Source organism: Urocampus carinirostris, chromosome 7 (assembly GCF_059441175.1).
Source record: "Urocampus carinirostris isolate Australia breed hairy pipefish chromosome 7, RoL_Ucar_1.0, whole genome shotgun sequence".
Taxonomy (NCBI): Eukaryota; Metazoa; Chordata; class Actinopteri; order Syngnathiformes; family Syngnathidae; genus Urocampus; species Urocampus carinirostris.
In genome coordinates, this window is record NC_142355.1 from 24,377,700 (window position 1) to 24,402,265 (window position 24,566).

At 44.2% G+C, this 24,566-nt stretch overlaps 1 protein-coding gene across 1 annotated transcript; it reads right to left on the reverse strand.

Moving 5' to 3' along the window:
- Positions 1-501: 501 nt before the first annotated feature.
- LOC148362749 (high affinity choline transporter 1-like) lies at positions 502-24,566 on the reverse strand. The gene is made up of 10 exons (XM_088339322.1): positions 24,481-24,566; positions 21,955-22,163; positions 21,770-21,883; positions 20,485-20,640; positions 20,243-20,391; positions 18,425-18,571; positions 17,015-17,168; positions 14,847-15,064; positions 12,640-13,059; positions 502-874 (listed from the first exon to the last, which is right to left on the reverse strand). Exons 2-10 carry the CDS (start codon positions 22,136-22,138, stop codon positions 758-760), a joined length of 1,659 nt encoding a protein of 552 aa, XP_088195448.1. The 5' UTR covers positions 22,139-22,163; positions 24,481-24,566; the 3' UTR covers positions 502-757.

Genomic DNA, 24,566 nt, shown 5'->3' on the forward strand with positions numbered 1-24,566 from the left:
GTGCGGCACAGTTCTGAGGTCGTGGGAACCTCCTGCGTGGGTTCAAATCCAGCTCCCGGCCTTACTGTGCGGAGTTTGTATGTTCTCCCCGTGCTTGCGTGGGTTTCCTCCGGGCACTCCGGTTTCCTCCCACATTTCAAAAACATGCATTTCAGGTGAATTGGCCGGTCCGAATTGTCCCTAGCAGTGAATGAGCGAGTGAGTTGTCTGTCCCCGTGTGCCCTGCGACTGGCTGGCAACCAGTTCAGGGTGTCCCCTGCCCAATGCCCGATGATTGCTGGGACGGGCTCCAGCACCCCCGCGACCCTACTGAGGATAAGCGGTGCAGCTGATGAGATGAGAGATGAGACTTTGCTGATAACTTGAAGACAACCCGTAACATTAGATAAAATAAAGCCAGAAATTCACACCCATACCTGAGTTTCACGTCTCAAGGTCCTGTGCATATAGTCCAAAAGTATCAAAGAGTACAGAGAATAGGAATACATAAAATTAAATCAGTCAGTTTGCAAAGTTTTTTTTATTTATGTATAAAAGGGTTTTAAGGAAAATAGATGCTTCAAGATAGAAGTCCTGGGATTATAATAGCTGAATTTAACTGCCTCTGTTGTTTTGGGCTCAGCACCCTACAAAACCCTTAGGGTTTAATTTCATGGCCAATTTATACTTTGTAGAAGACATTACAGTGTACAACATAAATACTGAAGGAATGTGTGCGTAAATATTCATTAAATTAGCTCAGACATACAGTGGGATTTTATAACGCTGTATTAAATATGTAATTCCTTTCTTTGTGGAAAGGTGGTATTGATTTTTCCGGCTCTTCCTCTTCTGCCTCAATTTTCTCTTTGAAGGCATCCATTACATGCCAGGACTGAAGAATTCGCTCGTGGGAGAAGGCAAGCTGGGCTAGCCATGACACAAGAACGATGGCCACCAGGGAAATGCACGCAATAAACGTCCTAAGGGGAAAGTATTGAATGATGACGCCATCTTTCTCCCTCCAACCCGGGTACAGCAGCACCGGAGGTATGCCGAGCGCCGGCTCATCGCTCAGTATGCGCAGCAGGAATGCTATCACGTAGCCACTTATGGGACCGTAGCAATGGGCAAATGGGAGGTGCACCACGCAGGCCAGCTGCGGGATCACAGTAGCTGCAGTAGAGCCGGTTGGTAGCGAGCAGCCATAGAGAGAGGATGCTTTTATTAAAAGCCAGCTCAGTTCCTGCCATGCCCACCAACAGCACGCTGATCTTTATCACCCACTGCAGCTCTGTCTGACGCCAGAAAAACGAAAACATGCCAAAACGTCAACAAAGAATTATTAGTTTATCCATGAATGTTGGCAAACTCACCTGCTTTCTCAAAGTTGTCTTATAAATGTTTTGCGTGAACATGGACGCCAATGACAGCAATGTCGAGTCCATTGAGGACATGACAGCTGCGGCAACAGCGCCGATGCCCAACACCGACACCCACGTGGGTGTGATGTAGCACAGGGCCAGCGGCAGGACGTTACCGGCCTCACCTCGATCATATGGTGGTGGTAGACCGTATTCTGTCTGGTTCCAGTCTTAGAAAAGGCATAAACAGAAGGGTGGAAAAAAAACACTGTAATCATGGGAAATTCAATGTATGCATCCTAAATAATTATTTCATACTCTTTTAAAGACAGTTCCTAATATTCAACTTAAATCCGCTTCCAAGAAAAATCTACTTCAAACCTGTGGACATTACAGGCCCATGCGGTTCCTTGCAACTCACCACCAAATCCAATGTTTGGCTTTCATTATCAGGTGTCTTGGTGAAAACCTAAGGTTAAAACACTGGAATATAGACATTAAATAACCTTTAATTGTTTTAGGATTACATATATCGTGGGCAGCACAGCAGCACAGTTTTGAGGTCATGGGATCAAAACCATCCTGTTGTGTCCATGTTCTCCCTGTGGCTTTCCTTCGGGAACTCCGGTTTCCTTCCACATTCCAAAAAATGCATGTCCGGTTGATTGAATGGTCTAAATTGTCCCTAGATTTTAATGAGCGAGCGAATTGTCAGTCCCTGTGTGCCCTGCGACTGTCTGGCAACCAGTTCAGGGTTCTGGGATGGGCTCCAGCACCCCCGCAACCCTACTGAGGATAAGCACCTAATGGATTGATGGATTGATAAATATATCGTCTTTCCCCTTCTTAATCATGAAGAGCGGAGGCGATTTTTAATCTACAAGACAATAGTACTTTTAATTTTAAAATCCCATTAAGGGTAATACAACATTACACAGAATGTTGTGGCTTTATGATTGCCATTCAGAACCAGTAATATAGTCGAACCCGAAAAGTTTATTATTTATTTTAAACGTGGCACGCAATTAGTTGTTTGTAAAGGTGAAAGCTGTCTTCAGCAAATCTGTGACAGTGAGACCACTAGTTTGTATTTATTATTTTACAGCTGCAACTACATTTCAAGCTGTGTACTTGAAATTGAGAGGATCTTTCCATCTAAAAGAACAAGAACAACTATGAGGCAGTTCACAAATGAAGGCCAGGGAGAAACTCAGTATTCTGAAGAAAACTTCAAGAGACAATTCTTTCTGTCCTTCTTGACACCGCCCTCACCAGCCTCAATGATCGTTTTAACAAGCTGGAAAAAGTTTATGACCTTTATTTTCTCGAAAGAGGATATTTATCAAGCAATACAAAATGACACACTCGGGCAGAAATGTAGGGCCTTGGAGAGAAATATGAATGACCTGGATGCTGACGATTTATATCTGGAGGTCAGCGCTGCATACCATCCTTTGCCAGATGATGTATGTTCTGCATTTATATAGCGCTTTTCATGTCAATGAAGACCTCCCAAAGCGCTTTACAATGTTCTTCACACTTTCCCTTTTACACACACTAACTAACCGAAAGCGGCGTCAGTCATGCAAGGCAACTACCTCATCGGGGGCATTAGGCGAGGCAAGGCAAGTTTATTTGTATAGCACAATTCATACACAAGGCAATTCAAAGTGCTTTACAGAAATGGCAAAGAAACAGGTTAAAAACACACAATTACAGTTAAAACATAGAAGAAAAGACATTGAAAATTTAAAATGTGGTTTTTAAAATGCATTAGGACCACAGATAAAACATAATAAAATCATCCATCCATCCATACATTATCTGCACCGCTTATCCTCAGTAGGGTCGTGGGGGTGCTGGAGACCATCCCAGCCATCTCCGGGCAGTGGGCAGGGGACAACCTGAACTGGTTGCCAGCCAGTCTCAGGGAACACAGGGACAGACAATTCGCTCGATCATTCATACCTAGGGACAATTTGGACCGGCCACCTGAAATGCATGTTTCTGGAATGTGGGAGGAAACCGGAGTGCCCGGAGGAAACCCACGCAAGCACAGGGAGAACATATAAACTCCGCACAGGAAGGTTGGTAGCTGGTTTTGAACCCATGACCTCAAAACTGTGCCGCACACGCGCTAACCACCGCGCCGCCGTGCTGCAAAACAAAATCGATGAATTAAAATAAAGTAAAAGTGAAGAGTGCAGACAGAACCCTTTCAGTTGTATGCACAGAGCTGTTTTCAGCCTGGACTTAAACACTGTCAGAGTAGACGCCTGTCTGACGTCATCAGGAAGACTATTCCAGAGTTTAGCTGCATGGAACTGAAACGCAGCTTCACCCTGTCTAGTCCTGGCTCTGGGTACCAGCAGAAGGCTTGTCCCTGAGGTTCTCAGGGTCCGAGATGGTTCATATGGGACCAACATGTCACAGATGTACTTTGTTGCTAGACCATGAAGAGACTTATACACATTAGGGGTTCAGTGTCTTGCCCAAGGACACTTTGACATATAACTTAAATGCTTTACCTCCTGAGCTACTGCCGCCCCGTATCCTCTCCAAGAGAGATGCATGATTACATTTACAAGAAAGACCTGCTGGATTTGTATGCCAACCTGAGTATTGTATTGTATAGTATAATTTCCCCTTATGTTCCGGTCCGGAGCCTTTGCTCTGAAAATGCTGGTCTACTAGTGATCTCAAGAGCCAAGAAGAGAACCGCAGGTTCGAGAGCGTTCTCCATTCGGGCCCCGGTGCTGTGGAATGCTCTTCCCCCTGAGATTTGATCTGCAACCTCAGTGGAAATGTTTACATCTAAGCTTAAAACACACTTCTATTCTATAGCATATGAATAACCTATATTTTATGTTGACAATATCTGTGTATTATCTGCCCTCATGTGCGTTTTGGATCAGGGGATGTGTCATAATAGTCTGTGGTTTGCAATTATCTGTGGTCTGTCTAGCCCTTTGAGACTCATAGTGATTAAGGGCTGTACAAATAAACATGACTGACTTGACAACTTTAGTATTTTGGAACCTGCAGTATTAGATTTGTCCAGCAGAGAGCAGAACTAACTAACTGGATGGCGTGCCGAAAATACATATGACAGAAAGCGCTAAGCCGCGCCCACCCAAAGTAAAGGGATCCGTGGATCAGATGTGGAGAAAATAGAGTGGCCAAATCAACAGCGGGCGACTCTTTAGTCACTATTCCTGATTGCATAATAAAGAAATAAAACGGCTATGCAAACTCAAAAGACAGTTGAAAAGGGTCTCAATTATTATACAGGTATACAGATTTATATTCATGGCATCAAGGTGTCTAAAGACGCTCATAACGTTGGCGATCTAGGAGGAAGTCAGAAGCCCCAAACCAACTTCACATAGAAACAGATTCAGATTTGTGAGAGATAATATAATAGAGAGGATTTACAAATGCGCAGCAGTTAGCGCGTGTGCGGCACAGTTCTGAGGTCGTGGGAACCTCCTGCGTGGGTTCAAATCCAGCTCCTGTAGCGAGCAGAGACGGGAGTCGTAGGCGGAGTGTCAAACAAAGGTGCCAAAGGACGCTGCTTTAATAACATGTAAACTTGCGATAACCAAAACAAACACACGAGAGTGGCTAGAACCGGTCGAATTAAGAGTCCCCCTAGGAACTCGCTAACTAAACAATAGTTCCGTGGGTGAATTATGTACAACCCACTACACAAGCCCCCCCAGAATTCACCCATAGTCAAAGTCTCTGTGCCTGGTTGGGACGCTGACCCGGCCACTGCGGGTACAAGGAGTTGGAATAGCAGGGGGGTGAGAGCTTGTGGACTCAGTTGGAAAGCCCACAGTTGCTGGGGGCGGAGGGTCAGAGTGGGTACCCACGGGACCGAAGGGTCGTGCCGCAGGAGGACGGCCGCGCCGTGGGGCTTGGGCCAGTTCCAATGGCTTGGACATATCCATGTGGGCAGGCTTAACCCTGTCCACGGAGACAGTCTCTGGCCTACCACCGATGTCCACGACCATGGTCTTGTCGCCATGCTGCAGGACCTTAAACGGTCCATCATAAGGAGGGCGCAATGGTCCGCGGTGGGCATCGTGGCGAATGAAAACAAAACCAGCCGAGCGCAGGTTGGAGGGAACCCGTGAAACTGGCCTGCCGTGTCGCGATGTGGGGATAGGCACAAACGCTCCCGCAGTGCCCTGCAAGATGGACTTCTCCCTGGATGCAGCCCAGGGTGTCGTTGGGTCTGGGATGAAATCACCTGGCACCCGCAGCACTTGACCGTAAACCAACTCAGCTGAAGAGCACTGAAGGTCCTCTTTGGGAGCGGTCCTCAGTCCCAGCATGACCCAGGGTAGCTTATCGACCCAGTCCCCATCGGTCAGGCTGGCGCGCAAGGCCGCTTTCATCGAGCGGTGGAACCGCTCGCACAACCCGTTAGCCTGGGGGTGGTAGGCAGTGGTGCGGTGAAGTTTGACTCCAAGGCTCTCGGCAACCGTGTTCCACATCTCGGAGGTGAACTGTGCGCCCCTGTCAGATGAGAGATCTGCAGGGGGTCCAAAACGGGCGACCCAGGTTCCGATGAACGCCCGGGCCACATCGACAGCTGAGGTGGAAGTCAGCGGAACTGCTTCAGGCCAACGGGTCGTCCTGTCCACCATCGTCAGGAGGTAAGTGAAACCGTGTGAAGGGGGCAGTGGGCCCACCAGGTCAATGTTAACGTGGTCAAACTTCCGTTCGGGGATGGCAAATGGTACCAATGGGGCCTTGATGTGACGGTGCACTTTGGCGCGTTGACATGCCACGCATGAGTCGACCCAGTCCCGGACGTCCTTTCTCATCCCTTTCCACACAAACTTCTGGGCCACTAGCTTAATGGATGCTTTCCTGCCAGGATGAGACAGGCCATGTATTGCCTCAAAAACAGCCCGACGCCAGCCAGCAGGGACAAGCGGCCTAGGCCAACCCATGGAGACGTCACAACAAAGCTTGGCCCCTGAGTTTCCGACCGCAACCTCCTCCAGCCGCAAACCAGTGTCTGAGCTCTTGAGCGTTTGGATGCCGTTATCAGAAGCCTGGTCCACACTCATACTGGAATAATCAAGCCCCAATTGCACAGCGCTGATGGTTGCTCTGGACAGGCAATCCGCAACCACGTTGGACTTCCCAGCAATGTGCCTGATGTCAGTCGTGTATTCCGATATGAATGACAGCTGGCGCTGCTGGCGGGCAGACCATGGTTCGGACGTCTTGGACATGGAGAACGTAAGAGGCTTATGATCAACAAAGACGATGAACTCACGGCCCTCCAAGATGAAACGGAAGTGGCGAATCGCCAACCAGATGGCAAGTAGTTCTCTGTCGAATGCACTGTATTTACGTTCTCTGGGGACCAGCTGGCGACTAAAAAAGGCGAGTGGCTGCCAAGCATTGTCAACCCACTGCTCGAACACAGCACCCACTGCAAGGTCTGATGCGTCTGTAGTCAGTGCGACTGGGGCTCCGGGGGCTGGGTGAGCCAGCATGGCTGCCTGGCACAGCGCGGTTTTTGTGTCCTTGAATGCCTTGATCCTCTCAGCGGTCCATTCAACAGCTTGATTGGGTGACCTACCCTTGAGGGCTTCGTAGAGTGGGCGCATGACATCAGCGGCTCGGCGAATAAACCTATGGTAGAATGTCACCATGCCGAGAAACTCCCTGAGGCCCCGTGCTGTTGGCGGCTGAGGAAAGGTGGAGACGGCCTCTACCTTAGACGGCAGGGGGGAAGCCCCATACTTGGTGATGAGATGCCCAAGGAAGTGGATGGAGGGTACGCCAAAAACACATTTCGCGGGATTTATAATCAGGCCATGCTGACTGAGCTTGGTGAAGAGGTCTCTGAGGTGCTCCAAGTGTTCCTCTTCTGAGGAGCTGGCAACCAGGACGTCGTCCAGGTAGACGAACACAAAAGGCATGTCCCTGAGCACTGAATCCATCAGCCTTTGGAAGGACTGAGCGGCATTTTTCAGTCCGAACGGCATCCTGAGAAATTCGAACAACCCAAATGGAGTTATCACGGCCGTCTTCGGTATATCTGAGGGATGCACTGGCAGTTGGTGGTATCCGCGCACGAGGTCCACCTTGGAAAAGAGAAGTTTGCCCGCCAGGTGTGCAGAGAAGTCTTGAATGTGCGGGACCGGGTAACGGTCGGGCGTGGTAGCCTCGTTAAGGCGGCGATAGTCCCCGCATGGGCGCCAGCCACCGCCTGGTTTCGGGACCATGTGTAATGGAGAGGCCCAGGGGCTGTCTGATCGGCGAATGATGCCGAGACGTTCCATGTTAGCAAATTCGGATTTAGCAACTGCCAGTCTGTCTGGATTGAGTCGTCGGGCCCTGGCATGAACCGGGGGCCCCTTGGTTTCAATGTGGTGCTCAACCCCATGTCTGGTCGTGGAGGCTGAGAAGGTGGGCTTCGCCAGACTGGGGAACTCGGCGAGGAGCCGGTGGTAAATATCACCGTCCAAGAGAGAGCTGGACAGACCCTCAAAAATCCCCTTGTCGCGGACACACGCGAGAGAGGAGAAATTCAATGCGTCAACGAGGCGGCCATTTTTCACATCGACGAGTAATCCATTGGCACACAGAAAATCTGCACCAAGAAGAGGAAAAGCAATATCCGCAGTGACAAAGTCCCATGTAAACTGCTGACCCCCAAAACACACGTCCACTGTCCGTGTCCCGTATGTGCGGATGGGGGTGTCATTGGCAGAAGTTAATGGAGGTCCCTGTGTTCCCCCCCCCACATCGTCCACAGTGGCAGGGAGGACGCTCCTCTGGGCGCCGGTGTCACACAAGAACTTTTGGCCGGAGATGGCGTCCCGGATGAACAGTAGCCGGTTTCTTGCGCCTGCACTCACGGCCGCTACAGAGTGCAGGCCTCGAAGTTTCCCGTCGCGTTGGAGGTGCAAGGGGGACGGCACTTCTTGGCCCTGGGCCCAAAACGTGCATGGTAGTAACACAGACCTGACACATTCTGATCGTCGGTGGCCGCGCGTGCCTTGCTGGCTGGGGGCGTCGCACTTGATGGTGTGTAGGCGCGTGTAGGGGCCAGCACCTCATGTGTGTATCTATGCGTGGCCAGGAAAAACCAGTCCGCTTCCTCTGCCAGTGCACGCGGATCTGTAATGGTTGTATTTGCAAGCGCCGTCTGGACATGCGGCGGCATGTGACGCAGAAAAAGTTCAATGAAAAGAAAATTTGGCTCTTCGGTGCCAAGCAAGTTTAACATCATTTCCATGTGATCCGATGGCTTACTGTCTCCTAAGCCCTGAATAGCAAGGAGGCGTCGAGCACGCTCAGAACGCGACAGTTCAAAGATTCTGAGGAGATATGCCTTCAGTCCCTTATATTTATCCAGTTCAGGAGGGGATGTGATGAAACTCACCGCTCTGGCTGCAGTTGAGCTCCCCAGAGCAGACACCACGTGGTAATAGCGAGAGTCATCGTTAGTGATTCCGTGCAGGGCGAATCGAGCTTCTGCTTGTGCGAACCACGTTAGCGCTGATGACTCCCAGAACTCGGGGAGCTTGAGAACGGGCGCGTATGCCATGACGGTATGCTCAGTAGTATGCACAGCCTCGGAAACTTCCACGAGACTAATGTCGGGGTCACCAATGTAGCGAGCAGAGACGGGAGTCGTAGGCGGAGTGTCAAACAAAGGTGCCAAAGGACGCTGCTTTAATAACATGTAAACTTGCGATAACCAAAACAAACACACGAGAGTGGCTAGAACCGGTCGAATTAAGAGTCCCCCTAGGAACTCGCTAACTAAACAATAGTTCCGTGGGTGAATTATGTACAACCCACTACACTCCCGACCTTACTGTGCGGAGTTTGTATGTTCTCCCCGTGCTTGCATGGGTTTCCTCCGGGCACTCCGGTTTCCTCCCACATTCCAAAGACATGCATTTCAGGTGGATTGGCTGGTCCAAATTGTCCCTAGGTGAGAATGAGCGAGCGAGTTGTCTGTCCCTGTGTGCCCTGCGATTGGCTGGCAACCAGTTCAGGGTGTCCCCTGCCCACTGCCCGATGATTTCTAGGATGGGCTCCAGCACCCCCGCGACCCTACTGAGGATAAGCGGTGCAGCTAATGAGATGAGATGAGATTTACAAATGAGTAACCAAGCTGATCAAATTCACGAAACGAACGGTGCCATCTCCACCTGTTCCGAGTCTCTGGCGAGGAACATATATGGAAACATCACGAGCCACACAAACTTGATAAACCGAATCACGAACTGAGCGTACTATCCATACCATTATTTACAAATTTTACTTTAATTACTAAACACCATTTTCCTTGTATTTGTATTAGTCATATGTAAACAAGATATGCTAACGAGGGACAGTGATATCCTCAAAGAAAGTACGAGGAAAGTATCCGCAGAGACTTACATACTCCTCTCACTGACAACCAACCGACCCAACAGCAGCGTCATAAAAATAAATTACTTACTGTAGAACAAATGACTTTGTTCCCATCGATCTATGCACGTTGAATTAGTTGAGATGTTGAAGCCGCTAACATATCATGGATCGTGGGCGATACAACAAAGGGGCAGGGCTGTCTTCTGCCTCGTGTTTTGATTGGCTGAAAACAGCGCTGTCGGATCTATTCATTGACACAATTGAAAGAAGACAATGTCTTTACAGGTTCTTCTTTATTTTGGGATTAATTGATGTATCCAGACTGCTTATTGGAATTCGTGGATGAGAAGCAAACTTTCAGTGAGTTTTTGTGCCTTCATTAAGTTTTGTTGTTGTTGTTGTTGTTTTTAAATCTCATGATTCAATTCAATTGAATCAATTGTGTGGATAAGGTTTCAAAACAAACTAGCCAGCTCACTAACAAAATAACTTTAAATCAAAGAGTCTATTTACATGACCTCATGAAATGTATTATACGGTAATTACTTTCTTAATTCTCAATAACCTCGAGTCTGTTCAAATAACACGTAACAAAGCAAAAAGAAAAAGAAAAAAGACAGTGTAGATGGTTGAATATACTCAAGTTAAAAAAAAACAGTGAGGCAAAAAAAAATCAGTAACTAATACGAATTAACCTTAATGAACAAAAGGGAACAACAAAAAATTGCACAAAGCTCTGTTTAACAACACAATAATTTTATACATAAACATATGCGAAAAGGGAGTAGGCTGAGGCCAAAGCATTTAAGTGCCCAACCCTGATACTTTTATGCTTGCAGGGAGAACATATTCAAAATCAAAACAAGAAAACGGAACGTTCCCACACAAAGTAAAATGAGAGAATTACATTTCAAACTCAAAGTATCGCTTGTGATTTGTATAGCATATGATACCCAAAGCAAATCTGTATATATGAATCTTCTTTATTGCTCATTTACCTGCATTTGAATTTAATCCAAAAGGCTCTACTTCTACAGCTTTCTCTCAAAGATAATAATATCCATATCTCAAATATTCTTCACTGTATCTGCGTTTGGCCATGCTCCACATGTGTAAACAAACTATCTGTGTTTTTCCATGGTGTGAAATGACTGGTGTCAACTCGCATTTTCAGGGATTTATTATTGTTAAGGACTTTAAACGACCCTCCTTCATGGGTTAAGGGCTGGCTTCGCAAGACCCGACTCATTACCACTAGTGGCAATGAGTTATCCATCTATCTTCTTCCGTAAAGGTTTAGCTTGCTTCTCCTCCCAGAGCTTCGAGAGGAGCCCAACGATTTATACACCAAAAATTCCAGCCCGATCGGGAATCATGTGCCACGCTCTGGGTTAGCAATAGAAGTTACGGGACCAAAGTAGTTTCTCCAGGAACGGTAAGAAAAGCCCCATTGACAAACGGGTCATTTCCAATTGGTCACCATGATAACCAGGGACGTTTCCAAAGGTGCCCTTGGTTGGTCACTGTCCCACATTTAATGTAACCATGGGCAAATGGTGGATGCTCGCGAGTGGATGCTAACAAGTGGATGCCAACGAGTAGATGCTGAGGGCTACATTTTAACTGCTTTATGTTAACGAGTCATGCCTACAGCTACATGCTAACAAGTAATCCACTCGTAAGCATCCACCAATTGTCCATTGGTTAAATTTCTTGTGAGACAGTGACCCACTTGGGCCACCCCTGGAAACTTCCCTGGGTACCATGGCGACCCATTAGAATTTATGGGCCACATGCATTCCGGATGGCACCCTTCAAATTGAATGCGCCATTCATTTTGAATGGGTGCTTTCTTAACGTTATTACAAAGTAAAATAACAGTTATTATTGTTATTACTATGGATGTGGATGTGTTTCTCAAGGCATCTCCTTATTGCTAACGATTACATGCTTACAGTTACATGCTAACTTCATGCTACCGGTTTTATAACATCTTCCAAATCCAGCACCAACTCTCACAATTGCCTTAAGAATTGTCTAGTTAGCATTACTATCCACTGCAAGGACCCGCTACCCACTGAAAACGGATCCCCGACCCACCAGTTGAGAACACGTAAAAGATAAAAAATGTGCCGGAAGCTGAGTTAAGGTTTGACAACCTGGTGCAAGCTAATAAAATTTGGACTTAACGTTGATAAAAAACACGTAAGGCTCCTTTTCACAGCATAAAATAAATTATGAATATCCTTCCATCCGTTTTCTGCACCGCTTATCTTCACTAGGGTCACGGGGTGTTGGAGCCCACATTATGAATATTATTAATACAATTAGAATGTAATGTATTACTTTGCTGAGTGTCTCCAGATGCAGAGTGAGGCACATAATTCTCTTCCCTCATTGCAAAGGGAGAATGAAAGACCACAGATTCTGATATGGGGAACACCTCATCCCTAAACAATAGAATCAGTAATACTATGAGCAAGCTAACAGTACATTTAGCCATACAATAATTTGTTTTCTAGCTTGGACTTTTTTTCATAATTGAGTATTACATACATTGTGTATCGATGCTTTTATTGAAAAATAAGCAGGGCATAGACTTGATTTATAAGTTAAGACAACAAATATTTTTTTTCCTCTGCTACAGTTTATATATTGCTTTTATTGCTCTGGCAATCGAATGATGAATAAAGTTCAGGGTCATTTATTTTTAAATCTCACCAGACTCGAATCTCACCGCATGTCCTGGCAAAGAATTATTGTTTGTATAACTTTTCATACATTTGACAGTCTACTATGTTGTTTTCGGGGTATTATTTTCCACATTAAAATCTCGTATTGCTTGTCTCTCCTCCTCTTGTTCTCCCTCTATTTTATCATTAAACGCACCCAACACATCCCAGGACTGAGGGATCACTTTGTGAGAGAAGCCCATCTTGACCAGCGAGGACATGAGATAAACAGCTGCCATAGAAATGACCGCAATCAGAGTCCTGAAGGGAAAATACTGCGTGATGATGCCGTCCTCCTCCCTCCAACCCGGGTAGAGTAGCACAGGAGAAAGGCCGAGCCCAGGTTCTCCGCTTAGCATGCGGAGCAGCAGAGCTATCAGGTAACTGCTGATGGCGCCGTAGCAATTAGCAGAGCGAAGGTGCACCACGCAGATGAGCTGTGGTGTTACGACGCAGTAGAGTAGGTCGGTTGAGAGCAACCAAAGAGCAACTATGCTACCCTGATTAAAAGCCAGACTGGTTCCGATCAGGCCTGTTATCAGCACACTTATCTTGATCACCCACTGCAACTCCCTGTCTGATGCCTGAAAAACAAACACGTACACACAAAAAATCACAGCGGGGACAAAAGATTACTGTACATAACGACTGAAAAACATTGTACAGGAGGCCCCAGGGTTCGGGCGTCCCTACCTTATGAATGTTTACATTACGATGTGGAATAAGATGGGGTTTTTTTTGCCCCCATGTTACAGCAAGTTCTCCGGCATTTGAGTTTTTTGCATTCTCAAAACCCTACAAAACTCAAACTTTTGCAGTGTTCATGCTAAATCAAGGTATGTGCCTCATGCGTCTCTAAGATGCCTGACTGCTATTGGTTGACGTCACATAAAATGGTTGTTAGCTATTCATTTGCCTCAAGGAATCATGAAGAATTGTATTGGCTGAACTCCCTCCCATAATGCCTCTCTTTCTCTTTGTTTAGTTTGAAGCACACAAGTTGCGGTCCGTAGAGACTTTGCTAGTTAGTGCGACAACATTTTTTATTTTTTGTTCTGTATTCATTAGCCATGGTTCCTACCTATTCTGCTCTTAAAATATGGTGAAATGGCATCTGAGCCCTTTAGTGTTACCTGTGGTGTTCCGCAGGGTTAAGTACTTGGTCCCCTTCTTTTCAGCCTTTGTATGCTTCCATTAGGTAATATTATTTGCAACGTTAGTATCAGTTTCAAATGCTTCGCAGATGGCACTCAACTATATCTTCTGACGGAGGAATCTGCCACACTAAACTGTTGAAATTTGGAGGCCTGCTTCACTGAGTTCAAAGAATGGATGTCACTCATCTTCTTGCGCCTTAACTCTGAAAGGACTGAATTTTTAATTATTGGTCCATGTAAATGCTGCGACTTGTTCTCAAAAACTGCTCTGAACATTGACGATTGTAATATCACCCAGAGTGACTTAGTCAAAAAATAAGGTGTCATATTCGACCCCAATCTGTCATTTCAAACATACGATAAGAATATAACTAGAACAGCTTTTTTCCATCTTCGCAAAACTGCTAAAATTCGCCTTATGCTGTCTCAGTCGGATGCAGAGATTATAATTCATGCGTTTGTTACCTTCTGTCTTGATTACTGTAAGGCACTACTCTCCTGTCTTCCGAAGTCCAAAATCAAGAGCCTTCGGCTGGTACAAAATGCTGCAGTGAGGCTTTTGACTAAGACAAGACAGTTTGATCACATTACCCTGATTTTAGCTAACCTGCATTGGCTCCCTGTTAGCTTAAGATGTGATTTTAAGGTTCTGTTGGTATAATACAAAATCATGCATGGGCTTTCTCCCTTCATAGCTTTATGGTTTAATTTCCCCCTATGTTCCGGTCCGGAGCCTTCGCTCTGAAAATGCTGATCTCCTAGTGATCCCAAGAGCCAAGAAGAGATCCGCAGGTTCGAGAGCGTTCTCCATTTGGGCCCCGGTGCTGTGGAATGCTCTTCCCCCTGAGATTCGATCTGCAACCTCAGTGGAAATTAAATCTAAGCTTAAAATACATCTCTATTCTATAGCATATGCATGACCTATACTGTATGTTGAAAATATCTGTTTATTATTTTCTTTTGCAACATCCATTGCAGCTTGGTCATCCTGGAAGGATAATAATAGTCTGTGGATTGCAATAATCTGTGGTCTGTGCAGCCCCTTTAGAGTCTTTGTGATTAAGGGCAATACAAATAAACTTGACTTGACTTGACTTGACTCCGGACTGTTGCCCCCTACCCCTTCTTCCTCACAGCCCCCCAACCCCAGATCTTATCACCGCCCCCTGGGGTGCGGTACTGCCCACTTTGGGAACCACTGATTTACAACATACCTGTTTCCTCAAAGTAGTCTTGTATATGTTTTGGGCGAACATCGATGCTGAAGAGAGCATTGTCGAGTCCATGGAAGACATAACTGCTGCCGCTATAGCACCCATACCTAGTACTGATACCCATGTGGGCGTTAAGTTGAACAGAGCCAAAGGCAGGACATTCCTGGCCTCTCCACGTTCATAAGGTGGGGGTAGACCATATTCTGTCCGGTTCCAGTCTTAGAGAGGACATATAGAGGCAGAAACGACATTGGTTAATTAGGGACAAAACGTTATGAGGTCCTACTGTATCCTACCGTAAAGATACAAGACAAGTGGCTTCAAATTCCATTCGTTTTACACTCAAGTTAAACTATGATTCACTGGGAAGAGGACGAGCCCTAAAAGACCTAACCCACCGAAGAAATACAAGTTTAAAAACAGGTTAAAATGTTGCTAAGGTTCTGTCCGAACACGTATTTATTTGAGAGGTAAAGTTTTTTTTTTCCCAAGGAGTTGTAAAAACAACTTTTTAAATGAATGAATAATTGAATATATACATTAGAATGAATGAATGAATGGCCTCTATTGTCATTAAACACAAGTACAACAATATTGGAGGGCCTCTTCTTTCAATGCAAAGTAAGACAAAATTAAAAATGATCAAATGTGTAAAAAGCGTTACAATGTATAATCTTGTAATAATATATATATAAAATCTATATTAACTTGACATGCATGTCCTTGGAATGTGAGAGAAAACCGGAGTACCCGGAGGAAACCCACGCAAGCATGGGGAGAACATGCAAACGCCACACGGGGAAATGAAAATGAAATGAAATTATCTGCATTTATATAGCGCTTTTCAAGTCAAGACTTGCCAAAGCGCTTTTCATTGTGCTTCACATTTCCCAATAGCGGTCGTGCAGCCATGTAAGGCGCTAACCTGCTTATTGGGGGCATTAGGGGTTCAGTGTGTTACCCAAGGACACTTCGACATGTAACACAGAGGAGCCGGGATTCGAACTGCGATCTCTTGATCCCAAGACGAGCGCTCTACCTCCTGAGCCACTGCCGCCCAATAGGGAGGCTGCGGTAGCTGGATTTGAACCCTGAACCTCTACACCGTGGGGCTGTGCGCTAACCACCCATCTGCTGTACCGCCCTGCACTGAAATGGAAAAGCAATTTCAAAAATAGCAGCCACGATATTTTGCGTAATCATTTTACATTGTATTATATTACAATAGAGGTATTGTAGAGGTAAGATCTTGGGCCCAGGCCCAAACCCAGTTAAAAAATGTCAATAATTTTTGTGGAGGATCTCCATAGCATGCACTTACTTTTGCTCAAGTAACTAGATAAATAAAATGCTTACCAAACTATCAGTTTAACTCCAAATCGCTAAATCCAAAGAAGTTTTCATCCCCGGTGTTGGGGTAAAAGTCACGCTGCTCCCTCTTTCCACCTCCTTCACACCATACATCGTTTCTGCTGCTTGCCAATAGCTAACAAACGGGTTTGGGATTATATAACCGTGAGTCAGGTCGGGGTGATTTTTTTAGGCCCGATATTACTTCTTTATTACGAGCAGCAAGGCTATACTAAATTACAGAAAACGATGTACTGTACCAAATAAACAAAAAATGGAAAAAAAGGTGACAGATATGGAAGAGATGGGGCTCAAAAACATCAGTATTTGCAATGGCTTGTGTTATGAGTGCACTGGAGGAAAGAGGTCTAAATGTAATGGATGCTAGAGCTCTTGTTGGTTGAAAGGAATGAGTGGAGAGGTGTTGTGAAAGGATAGTGTTTGGACGCGTTCTAAGGGATGGGCAGATCACCTGTATGATGCGGCAGGGGTAAACCAGTGAAAGCTGTCGGGCCCTGCTATTGAACCTAAGAGTGTGTTGTGTCACCCTGACCTGAGTGACATGGCCGCTTTCTTGTGTCCCGTTTCATCTGGAGAGACGAAAGCATGACCAACTTGGGTGCCAACTTGTTTGGATGTTTGGGCATTTGGGTTGGCCATGGTCCAAAAAAAAATCTTTTTGTGTGTGTTTTTTGCTACTTATTCCCTTTTCTTAATTTTCTTTGTTTTTGTGTAAGTGTTTGTCTTGCTGTCGGTCACCTCTCTTGAGGGATATGACCTAGGTAGATGGATAGATATTTCACAGGACGAGTTTATACCTGTGGATGCGGCCACAGCTCCGATGATCAGTGAGGGGATTCCCATTATGAAAACCACGACAGCAGAAGCAAAGCAGGTTAGCCGGGCACTGGATGGCGAGGCTGAGCCAAGTATCCTTTGGTGAAAAGCTGAGTAGGTGAGCCCCCCCACCACCTGTAGCATGTACACGATAGGTTTATTGAGGGACTCTTTCATTGAATATTCTGAATATGTTCCACTTCAAACGTTTGTAAATACTTTGGATTGGTTTGTGGCTACATATCTGGAGGTACAGAGATCCCTCGGTTTTTGGGGTTAATATAAATGTAAATGGTCTGCATTTATATAGCGCTTCTCAAATCAATGAAGACCTTCCAAAGCGCTTTACAAGGTGCTTCACACTTTTCCCTTTTACATACTAACTAACGGATCGCAGCGTCAGCCATACAAGGCAAAGACCTGCTATCAGGGGCATTAGGGATTCAGTGTCTTGCCCAAGGACACTTTAACATATAACACGGAGGAGCCGGGAATCAAACCTGTGACCTCTTGATCCCAAGACGAGCGATAATAGGGAACAGAATCACCAGCAAAAAGTGAAAATCCTCAAAAGTAGGTTTGCTTATTTTTTTCATTTTTTTTGCAACCTTCATTAAAGCAGATTTGCCGGCATATTGGCTGAGAGAGAGGGGGAGAGAGAGAAAGAGAGAGAGAACTAATTTAAACCAAGCACGTGTTTTCATGTCGCTGATGATTTTTTTAAAAGCCTTGCGGAGAGAGAGAGAAAGAGAGAGAGGGAGAGAGAGAGAGAATTTAGGCGGCATGATGTAAGGAGCAGGACGCAAACACTTCTCAGAGAAATGCAGAAAAATGCAGAGCATGTGTACAGTCACAGTACAGAACCTAAAACGCTTCCCTGTAGTGCTGGAAGCATACTTTTTCTTTTTTATCATACATTCCTTTTCCCTTTTTCTTTTTTTTCCCAGCAAAGGAGTGAACTAGTGATAACTGAAGCCAGGGTAAAGCTGTCTCTGTGTTATGGTCCAAGTCTGGAAAAAACATATCCTGTTTAACATCCCTACTCAAAGTCAATTCATACATTTTCACTATGGTAAGCTCATCTATTCATTACGCTTTCACCAGGGTTAACCAAACTTTAAGTTTCTGAGAGCTACTCATGACAGTGAAAAATCCAATTTCCTGGAAAATTGCAATGACCCACTATCAATGGGCTATTTTCACAGCCATCCTGTGGGATACTTAGGTGTTCTTAGGGGCTACCACATTGATGACCTTTGATTGAGACATAGCAGATATTGGGTTTCAACTTAAGCTTTTAGTAAATGTATCTATTACTTGATAAAAGCGAAATTAGATCTGTATCGACAGAAACAATAATAATATTCATACAATGAAATGAAACAGCTGACCAAAATGAGAAAGTGGTCCGTCCATTTCCCAGCATCTTCAAACTTCACCTCTCCTATCCAAGAGTGGGTGCTTGATTCGTTGACGAAGGCTGTTTGCGTGATGTCAGTCACCACAGGACTGAGAATCAAAAATGGAATGGAGAGCCACTAAAACACACAGCATGCACTCTTTAAGTATCAAAAGTGGGAGTGTTCCATGAAAACAAACGATTATCAAAAATAAAAAAAGAATGGTAATGTTCAAATCAAATAAGTCAAAAGAATTTACGTTTTGTATACAATATCGGTTGGAGACCTCATTTACAGAGTACACGATCCAAATTAGCAAATAATATTGCAGTGTTGAGTAGATGCACACAAATATTTGACCAAAAAAGACCTGAATTGTAAGGTTCACTAATGTTTGCGTTCTGATTTTAGCTATTGTATAAAGCAGGGGTCACCTACATTTTTGACATTGAAAACTACTTTTTTGTTACTGATTAGTTGCTAGCACTACCCATATGATATGCATTTTGAAAAATACACATTATCATGTCATTACTATGTTTTTATTACGTTATTACCAGGTTGTAGTTACTAGAAGTGGGGTTAAAAAAGGCATAGTCAACCACTAAAATATTTGCCTTCTATAAGGTCACTGGGTGATTTATATACATAAATTACCGTACAGGCTCATTTCAGAATAACTGATTAGTTAGTTATTCAAAGACATTGATTATGTCAATGATTTCTGATGCTAGTCAGAAAACATAGCAAATCACTATGACCATCACTGGTGAGCTGTTTGCAGAACGGGTCCGAAGGCTACTCTTGTGTGCTAAGGAGGTTATTTGGTGCCCGCGTGTGATGCCTGGTATAGAGATTTGGGCAAACTCATATAGAAGACATTTACAGACGCTCATTTGATTGCCAAAAAAACCTTTTTGGATTGAGCATAGTGCTGGTTATACGGGACAAACAAACACATTGTGTTTTTTATAGTAAATATTAAATTTCTATTGTAATTATAATATCAAGCAAGCAAGTATTAACTCCCAACAGTTGTTTTTTCACAGATGTAATGTAAGGGAAATTTAAAATTTCAATGTTTAATATATTCGCCAAAGTTGAAAGAGCCACGGTACTTTAATTCATGGAGCGATTTAAACAATGACTTTGAAAATGTTCCGGATTCATGTAATATATGTACTATTAGAGTTTTTAAAATATGTGTATACTCAAAAAAACATTTTAAATCAAAAGTTTCTTTTAGTATTAAATGTCCAGTCCTCTCCAGCTAGGGGGTGCTGTAGTGCTAATTGAACACATCGGTTGTTCATTTCCTCATCTGCATTGATCAGAGGATACCGTCAACCGACCGACCAAACAACCTAACCCAACCCTACCCAAACCAAACAACACAACCCAACAGACTTTACTTTTGACTGACTATTTTTGGACTGTGATTTTCTGTTTTTGACTTGATCCTGCCCCCATCGGAGCCTTTTGTGTTTATTTTCCTTTCCCCAATTACAAACTGTCAAATTCCTGCTTGTGTCCGCACCTGTATCCTGTTTCACATTACAACATTAAAGGTAACAGAAGCTGTATTCATTAGCGGGCCTGTAATGTTATGATCTGATATAGTATACAGGTATGATTTGTTCATGTTTAGTTCTGATTTAAATAAGTTTGGTCCAAAAGATGAATGGTCACCCTACTTTGGGCCCATGTAAATAAATTGACGATCTTACATATATCTGTTATTATTATTTTTTTAATTGTTGTGTTTTCTCGTCTGTGCACAAATAAACCACTATATGCATTTTAGCTCACCAGACTGACACAAATGAAGGACAATTGGACTATATCAGTGTATGCAACCGCATAAAGGCCCCCTAAAGAAGTGTAGATGACAGAGACAGCTGCAGAAATGAGGATGGAGACAACATTTGATACTCCGAGGATGATACTCATCGTCCCACCTGAAAATAATAAGCCATATTAATTCCAAACAGGCAAACACATGAGTTGAAATGTTCGTTTAGTCTTAAAAGCATTCGATTCCAACTACTAACCTAGAACAGAAAGGATGCAAGAAACCCACAAAATGTCGCTGAACAAAGCAGGGATTAAAATTGCCGCAGTCAACAATCGTCCGTAACGATGCTGGAATGGGTCGATCATGGTCACGTAGCGTTTGGATCTCATTTGTTTTGCAAAAAGCAATCCGCCTGCAAAGACAAAGACAAAATCAATACAATAAACCGCTTTCAAGGTTTTAGAATAAAATTGTCTAAATTGTTTCATATCACAAAGTGGTGTACATTGTTTACAATGAGATTTAACGTGGCACTCCAGGATTTACATGAAAAAAAGACTATATATTAAAATTCAAAGAACGTGAGGATAGATAGGTAATACTTACAGGGTAGTGGTTGTAAACTGGCTTAATTTGTATGTACATGAGAAAATAGCAGCAGCAAGTGTGCAAAAATAAGAATAGAAAAATAAAATGTGAATATAATTTTGATTTCTATGAACAGTTTTTAACAGTTTTGGGAAGAAAATAGTCACCAAGTTGGTTAGTCTTTGGTTAAAGGGACCTGTGGCTTCTGCCACTAGGCGGCAGGTCAAAGAAATGGTGACGAGGTGAGGGGAGCCCTTAATGATCTTGTGGGCCCGTCTTAAACGAACTGCACCGTGTGGCAACAGTCCAATATCCCTGGTTGAGTATTGCTGTGTGCGGGGGCCGAGAGAGCAAATTTGTGTTCCGTGCTATTATCTGTACTGCTTATCCTCAGTAGGGTTGCGGGGGTGCTGGAGCCCATCCCAGCTATCTTCTGGCAGTGGGCAGGGGACACTCTGAACTGGTGTCCAGTTGCAGGGCACACAGAGACAGACAACTCACTCGCCCATTCACACAATTTGAACCGGCCAATTAACGTGAACATGCAAACTCCACACGGGGAGGCTATGGTTGCTGGAATCGAACTATGGACCTCCGCACTGTGGGGCCGTGCGCTAACCACCCATCCGCCGTGCCGGCCGCAATCCGGTCAAAGTTAGTATAGTCATTGCTGTGAATAGTTTACATCAAGATAAAATGTACTCACTACGGCCACCTTTCAAACGAAAGGAGTTTTGTTCAAAATGTATTTAAGTGGCTGACTGGGGTGCGCAACAAGATACACCACAAAAAAAATATAATCACTCAATTAATTAAAGAAAAACACATATATTTACTCATACAAATGCAGAACCCGTTTGACGACTTTATTCCAAGTAATTGGTAGAATAATTTCCCAAACTGGTTCCTGTAATACTAAAAAATGGTGACAGACATCCACCTGAGTTACTCACCTAACACAAAATTCAAAGCAAATGCGGGAGGTCCAAAAGCCCAGACAAGACCCTGAGATTGGCTGTAAACGGCCTCAGCCGTCCCCATGATGTAACCTCCTCCAACCCATGTTGCTATGTGAAAGCAGACAAAATAAATAGTCAATTGTACAAAAATAGCACGCAAAAATAAAATAGATCCTCACCCGTCATGGTAAAAACGCCAATAGGGATGCTGATGTTGCGGCCCCCGACGATGGTGACTTCGCTAATTTTGCCAATGAATTTCTTTTCCATTTTCTTGGATTTGCGCGACGCCCAGATGCCAGTTATCAGCGTGACGGCGTAAAAGGAGGCCACAGAAATGAGGCCGGCCACATGGACTGCCATGCTTGCAAACCTCTCGCGCTATTTACTACCCAACAACAAGTTTTGCATGGTTAGATACAGAAGGTGGTAGTAACTCTGTTACATTTACTAGAGTAAGTTTTGGGACATACGTGGGAGTATCTTTTAATCATTATACTTTTTACCTTCACTTGAGTAGATTTGTAAAGAAGAAACAATACTCCGCTACATTAATTCACATTAATCGAAGTGGGGTAACCGGGGGGAGGGAGGGAACAGTGCCTACCCATGGACAGGCTCTGATCATCTAAAGAAAACTGTAGTGGTAAAGGCATCCATCCATCCATTCATTATCTGCACCGCTTATCCTCAGTAAGGTCGCGGGGGTGCTGGACCCCAACCCAGCTATCTTCAAGCAGTTGGCAGGACCTGGTTGCCAGCCAGTCTCAGGCAACACAGGGACAGACAATTGGCTCGCTCATTCACACCTAGGGACAATTTGGAACGGTCAATTAACCTGACATGCATGTTTTGGGAATGTGGGAGGAAACAGGAGTGCCCGGATGAAACCCACGCAAGCACGGGGAGAACATGCTAACTCCACACAGGAGGTTCGATATCTTGACCTCAGAACTGTGCCGCTCACGCTCTAAACACTGCGCTGCCGTGCTGCCCTGTTATAATTTTATTAATTATTAAAGTACTTGAATTAAGTTTGAGTATTTTTATCTATTTTTAAATTAAATGTAATTTGTTCTTGTTGGACTTTGATGATTTGATTATCTGATTGAATGGTTGTGTCACGAAACGGACCAGTAAGCAGGAAGTCGGAACTCATATGCTTAGACGATCTGTCACTTTAATTGAGAAAGAAAAGTTGTCCAACACACAAACGGACCAAAAACAAAACAAGGCAGGCTCAAAGGCAGGCAAAACTACAAACTAGGCATTACTCAGATCAAACAGGCATGAACAGGGTTTCAACAAGGGTTAAACAATGATCTGGCAGCGGGCAGTTCCAAAAGGAGCGCTTAAGTACTCCAAGAGCAATCAGACCAATGCGTCTCAGCCGGTGTCAAGGGGCGGGGCCAGCTGGGCGCTATGACAACCGTGCAGGACATGACAGGTTGTTTAAAAAGACACAAGACATTGCTATAGTTACTCAGGACTTGAGTAAATTTTTACTTCTACTTGAGTCATATTATTCTTAAGTAACAGTACTTTTACTCGAGTAAAATGTTTGGCTACTCTACCCACCTCTGGTTGAATATATGTTAACTGGCATCCCAGCCTGGAGAAATCTAAATGCGTTCTACGATCCAAAAGGTCAGTCATGACCCGAGATCAGGGGTGTTAATTATGTTGATTGCGATCTACCCGTTGATCGCAGACGTACTACTGGTTGATCATGGGAAAGTGTATGCAGACACACTGCCATGTTGCATTAAAATACAGCATGTCAATATGAACACAGACGTCATTCATTCAACCCGATAACAAATCGGAGAACTCCAAATGTAGTTATTTGTTACATGTACATCATATGTATATTTCACGGATTTTCATCTTGCATTTCAACTGGCTTGCCAGATTCACGTGACATACATACAAATGATTTATATTTACCCTAAGATTTTTGAAGCAGTAATAAATTTTAAATATATATTTGGAATTCTATTTTGTAGCGCAATTGTCCGTGCAATGAAGCCTGGTTTATCAAGGGGTCAAGTTGCAAAAAGCACAAGTGATATGCGAAAGAAAACTTGATTTTTATACAACTATTATACACTACAAATAAATACAATCAGTGCAGAACCTTTGTTGATAATAGTTGCTTTTACAGAAATTTAATGCTGCAAGAGAATGTGTACGTACGGGACGTGAATCTGGCAAGCTGGTTTACGTTTGTACACAGATTAATCCACAACGTTATTGATGCACTGTTGGAGAAAAGTGGAGAGACAGTTCAGCGAATTCAAATGTAAAATAAAACACTCAATGAAAACCAGTGAAGTAGCCATACCCTGAAAAATGACTGCGTAACTGTAGCGACTTGCATAATTTGAGTACTGAGCATTTCCTCTTTTTCTATCCATCAAACTGCAGTACAGCAGTGTAGTGTTACTTCTTATTTCTAGCAATAGCTTCCTTGGACAACACATTATAAGTAAAACAAATTGGATTTCGAAGATTAGATTTTTGCAATTTTGACATGGTCGTTTCGTAGATAGCTCGCATGCTGAAACCGCATCTGACCCACTGTAATGCAAAGCATTCCTCTACAATGATGTTTCCTATATAACAAATCATTTAAAATCATCTAAAATACTTCCGCTGGTTTGCAATGATTAAAGCAATCATGAGTTATCCTTTGTTAAACTCACCGCTCTCAAAGACCTCCTGTTGTTTGTCACTTCTTCTGAAATCGCTGCTCTCTCCCGAGCAGCTTTATCTTCTGCACACACCCACA

What these genes read in the sequence shown, in the direction of transcription:
- LOC148362749 (XM_088339322.1), bottom strand. Translation starts at nt 22,138, where the DNA reads ATGGCAGTCCATGTGGCCGGCCTCATTTCTGTGGCCTCCTTTTACGCC. An exon ending in CCTTCATTTGTGTCAGTCTG is followed by an intron (nt 18,572 to 20,242) that starts GTGAGCTAAAAT and finishes TGTGTGTTTTAG; the next exon opens with TGGCTCTCCATTCCATTTTT. An exon ending in CGGACCACTTTCTCATTTTG is followed by an intron (nt 17,169 to 18,424) that starts GTCAGCTGTTTC and finishes TACATGCTACAG; the next exon opens with GTGGTGGGGGGGCTCACCTA.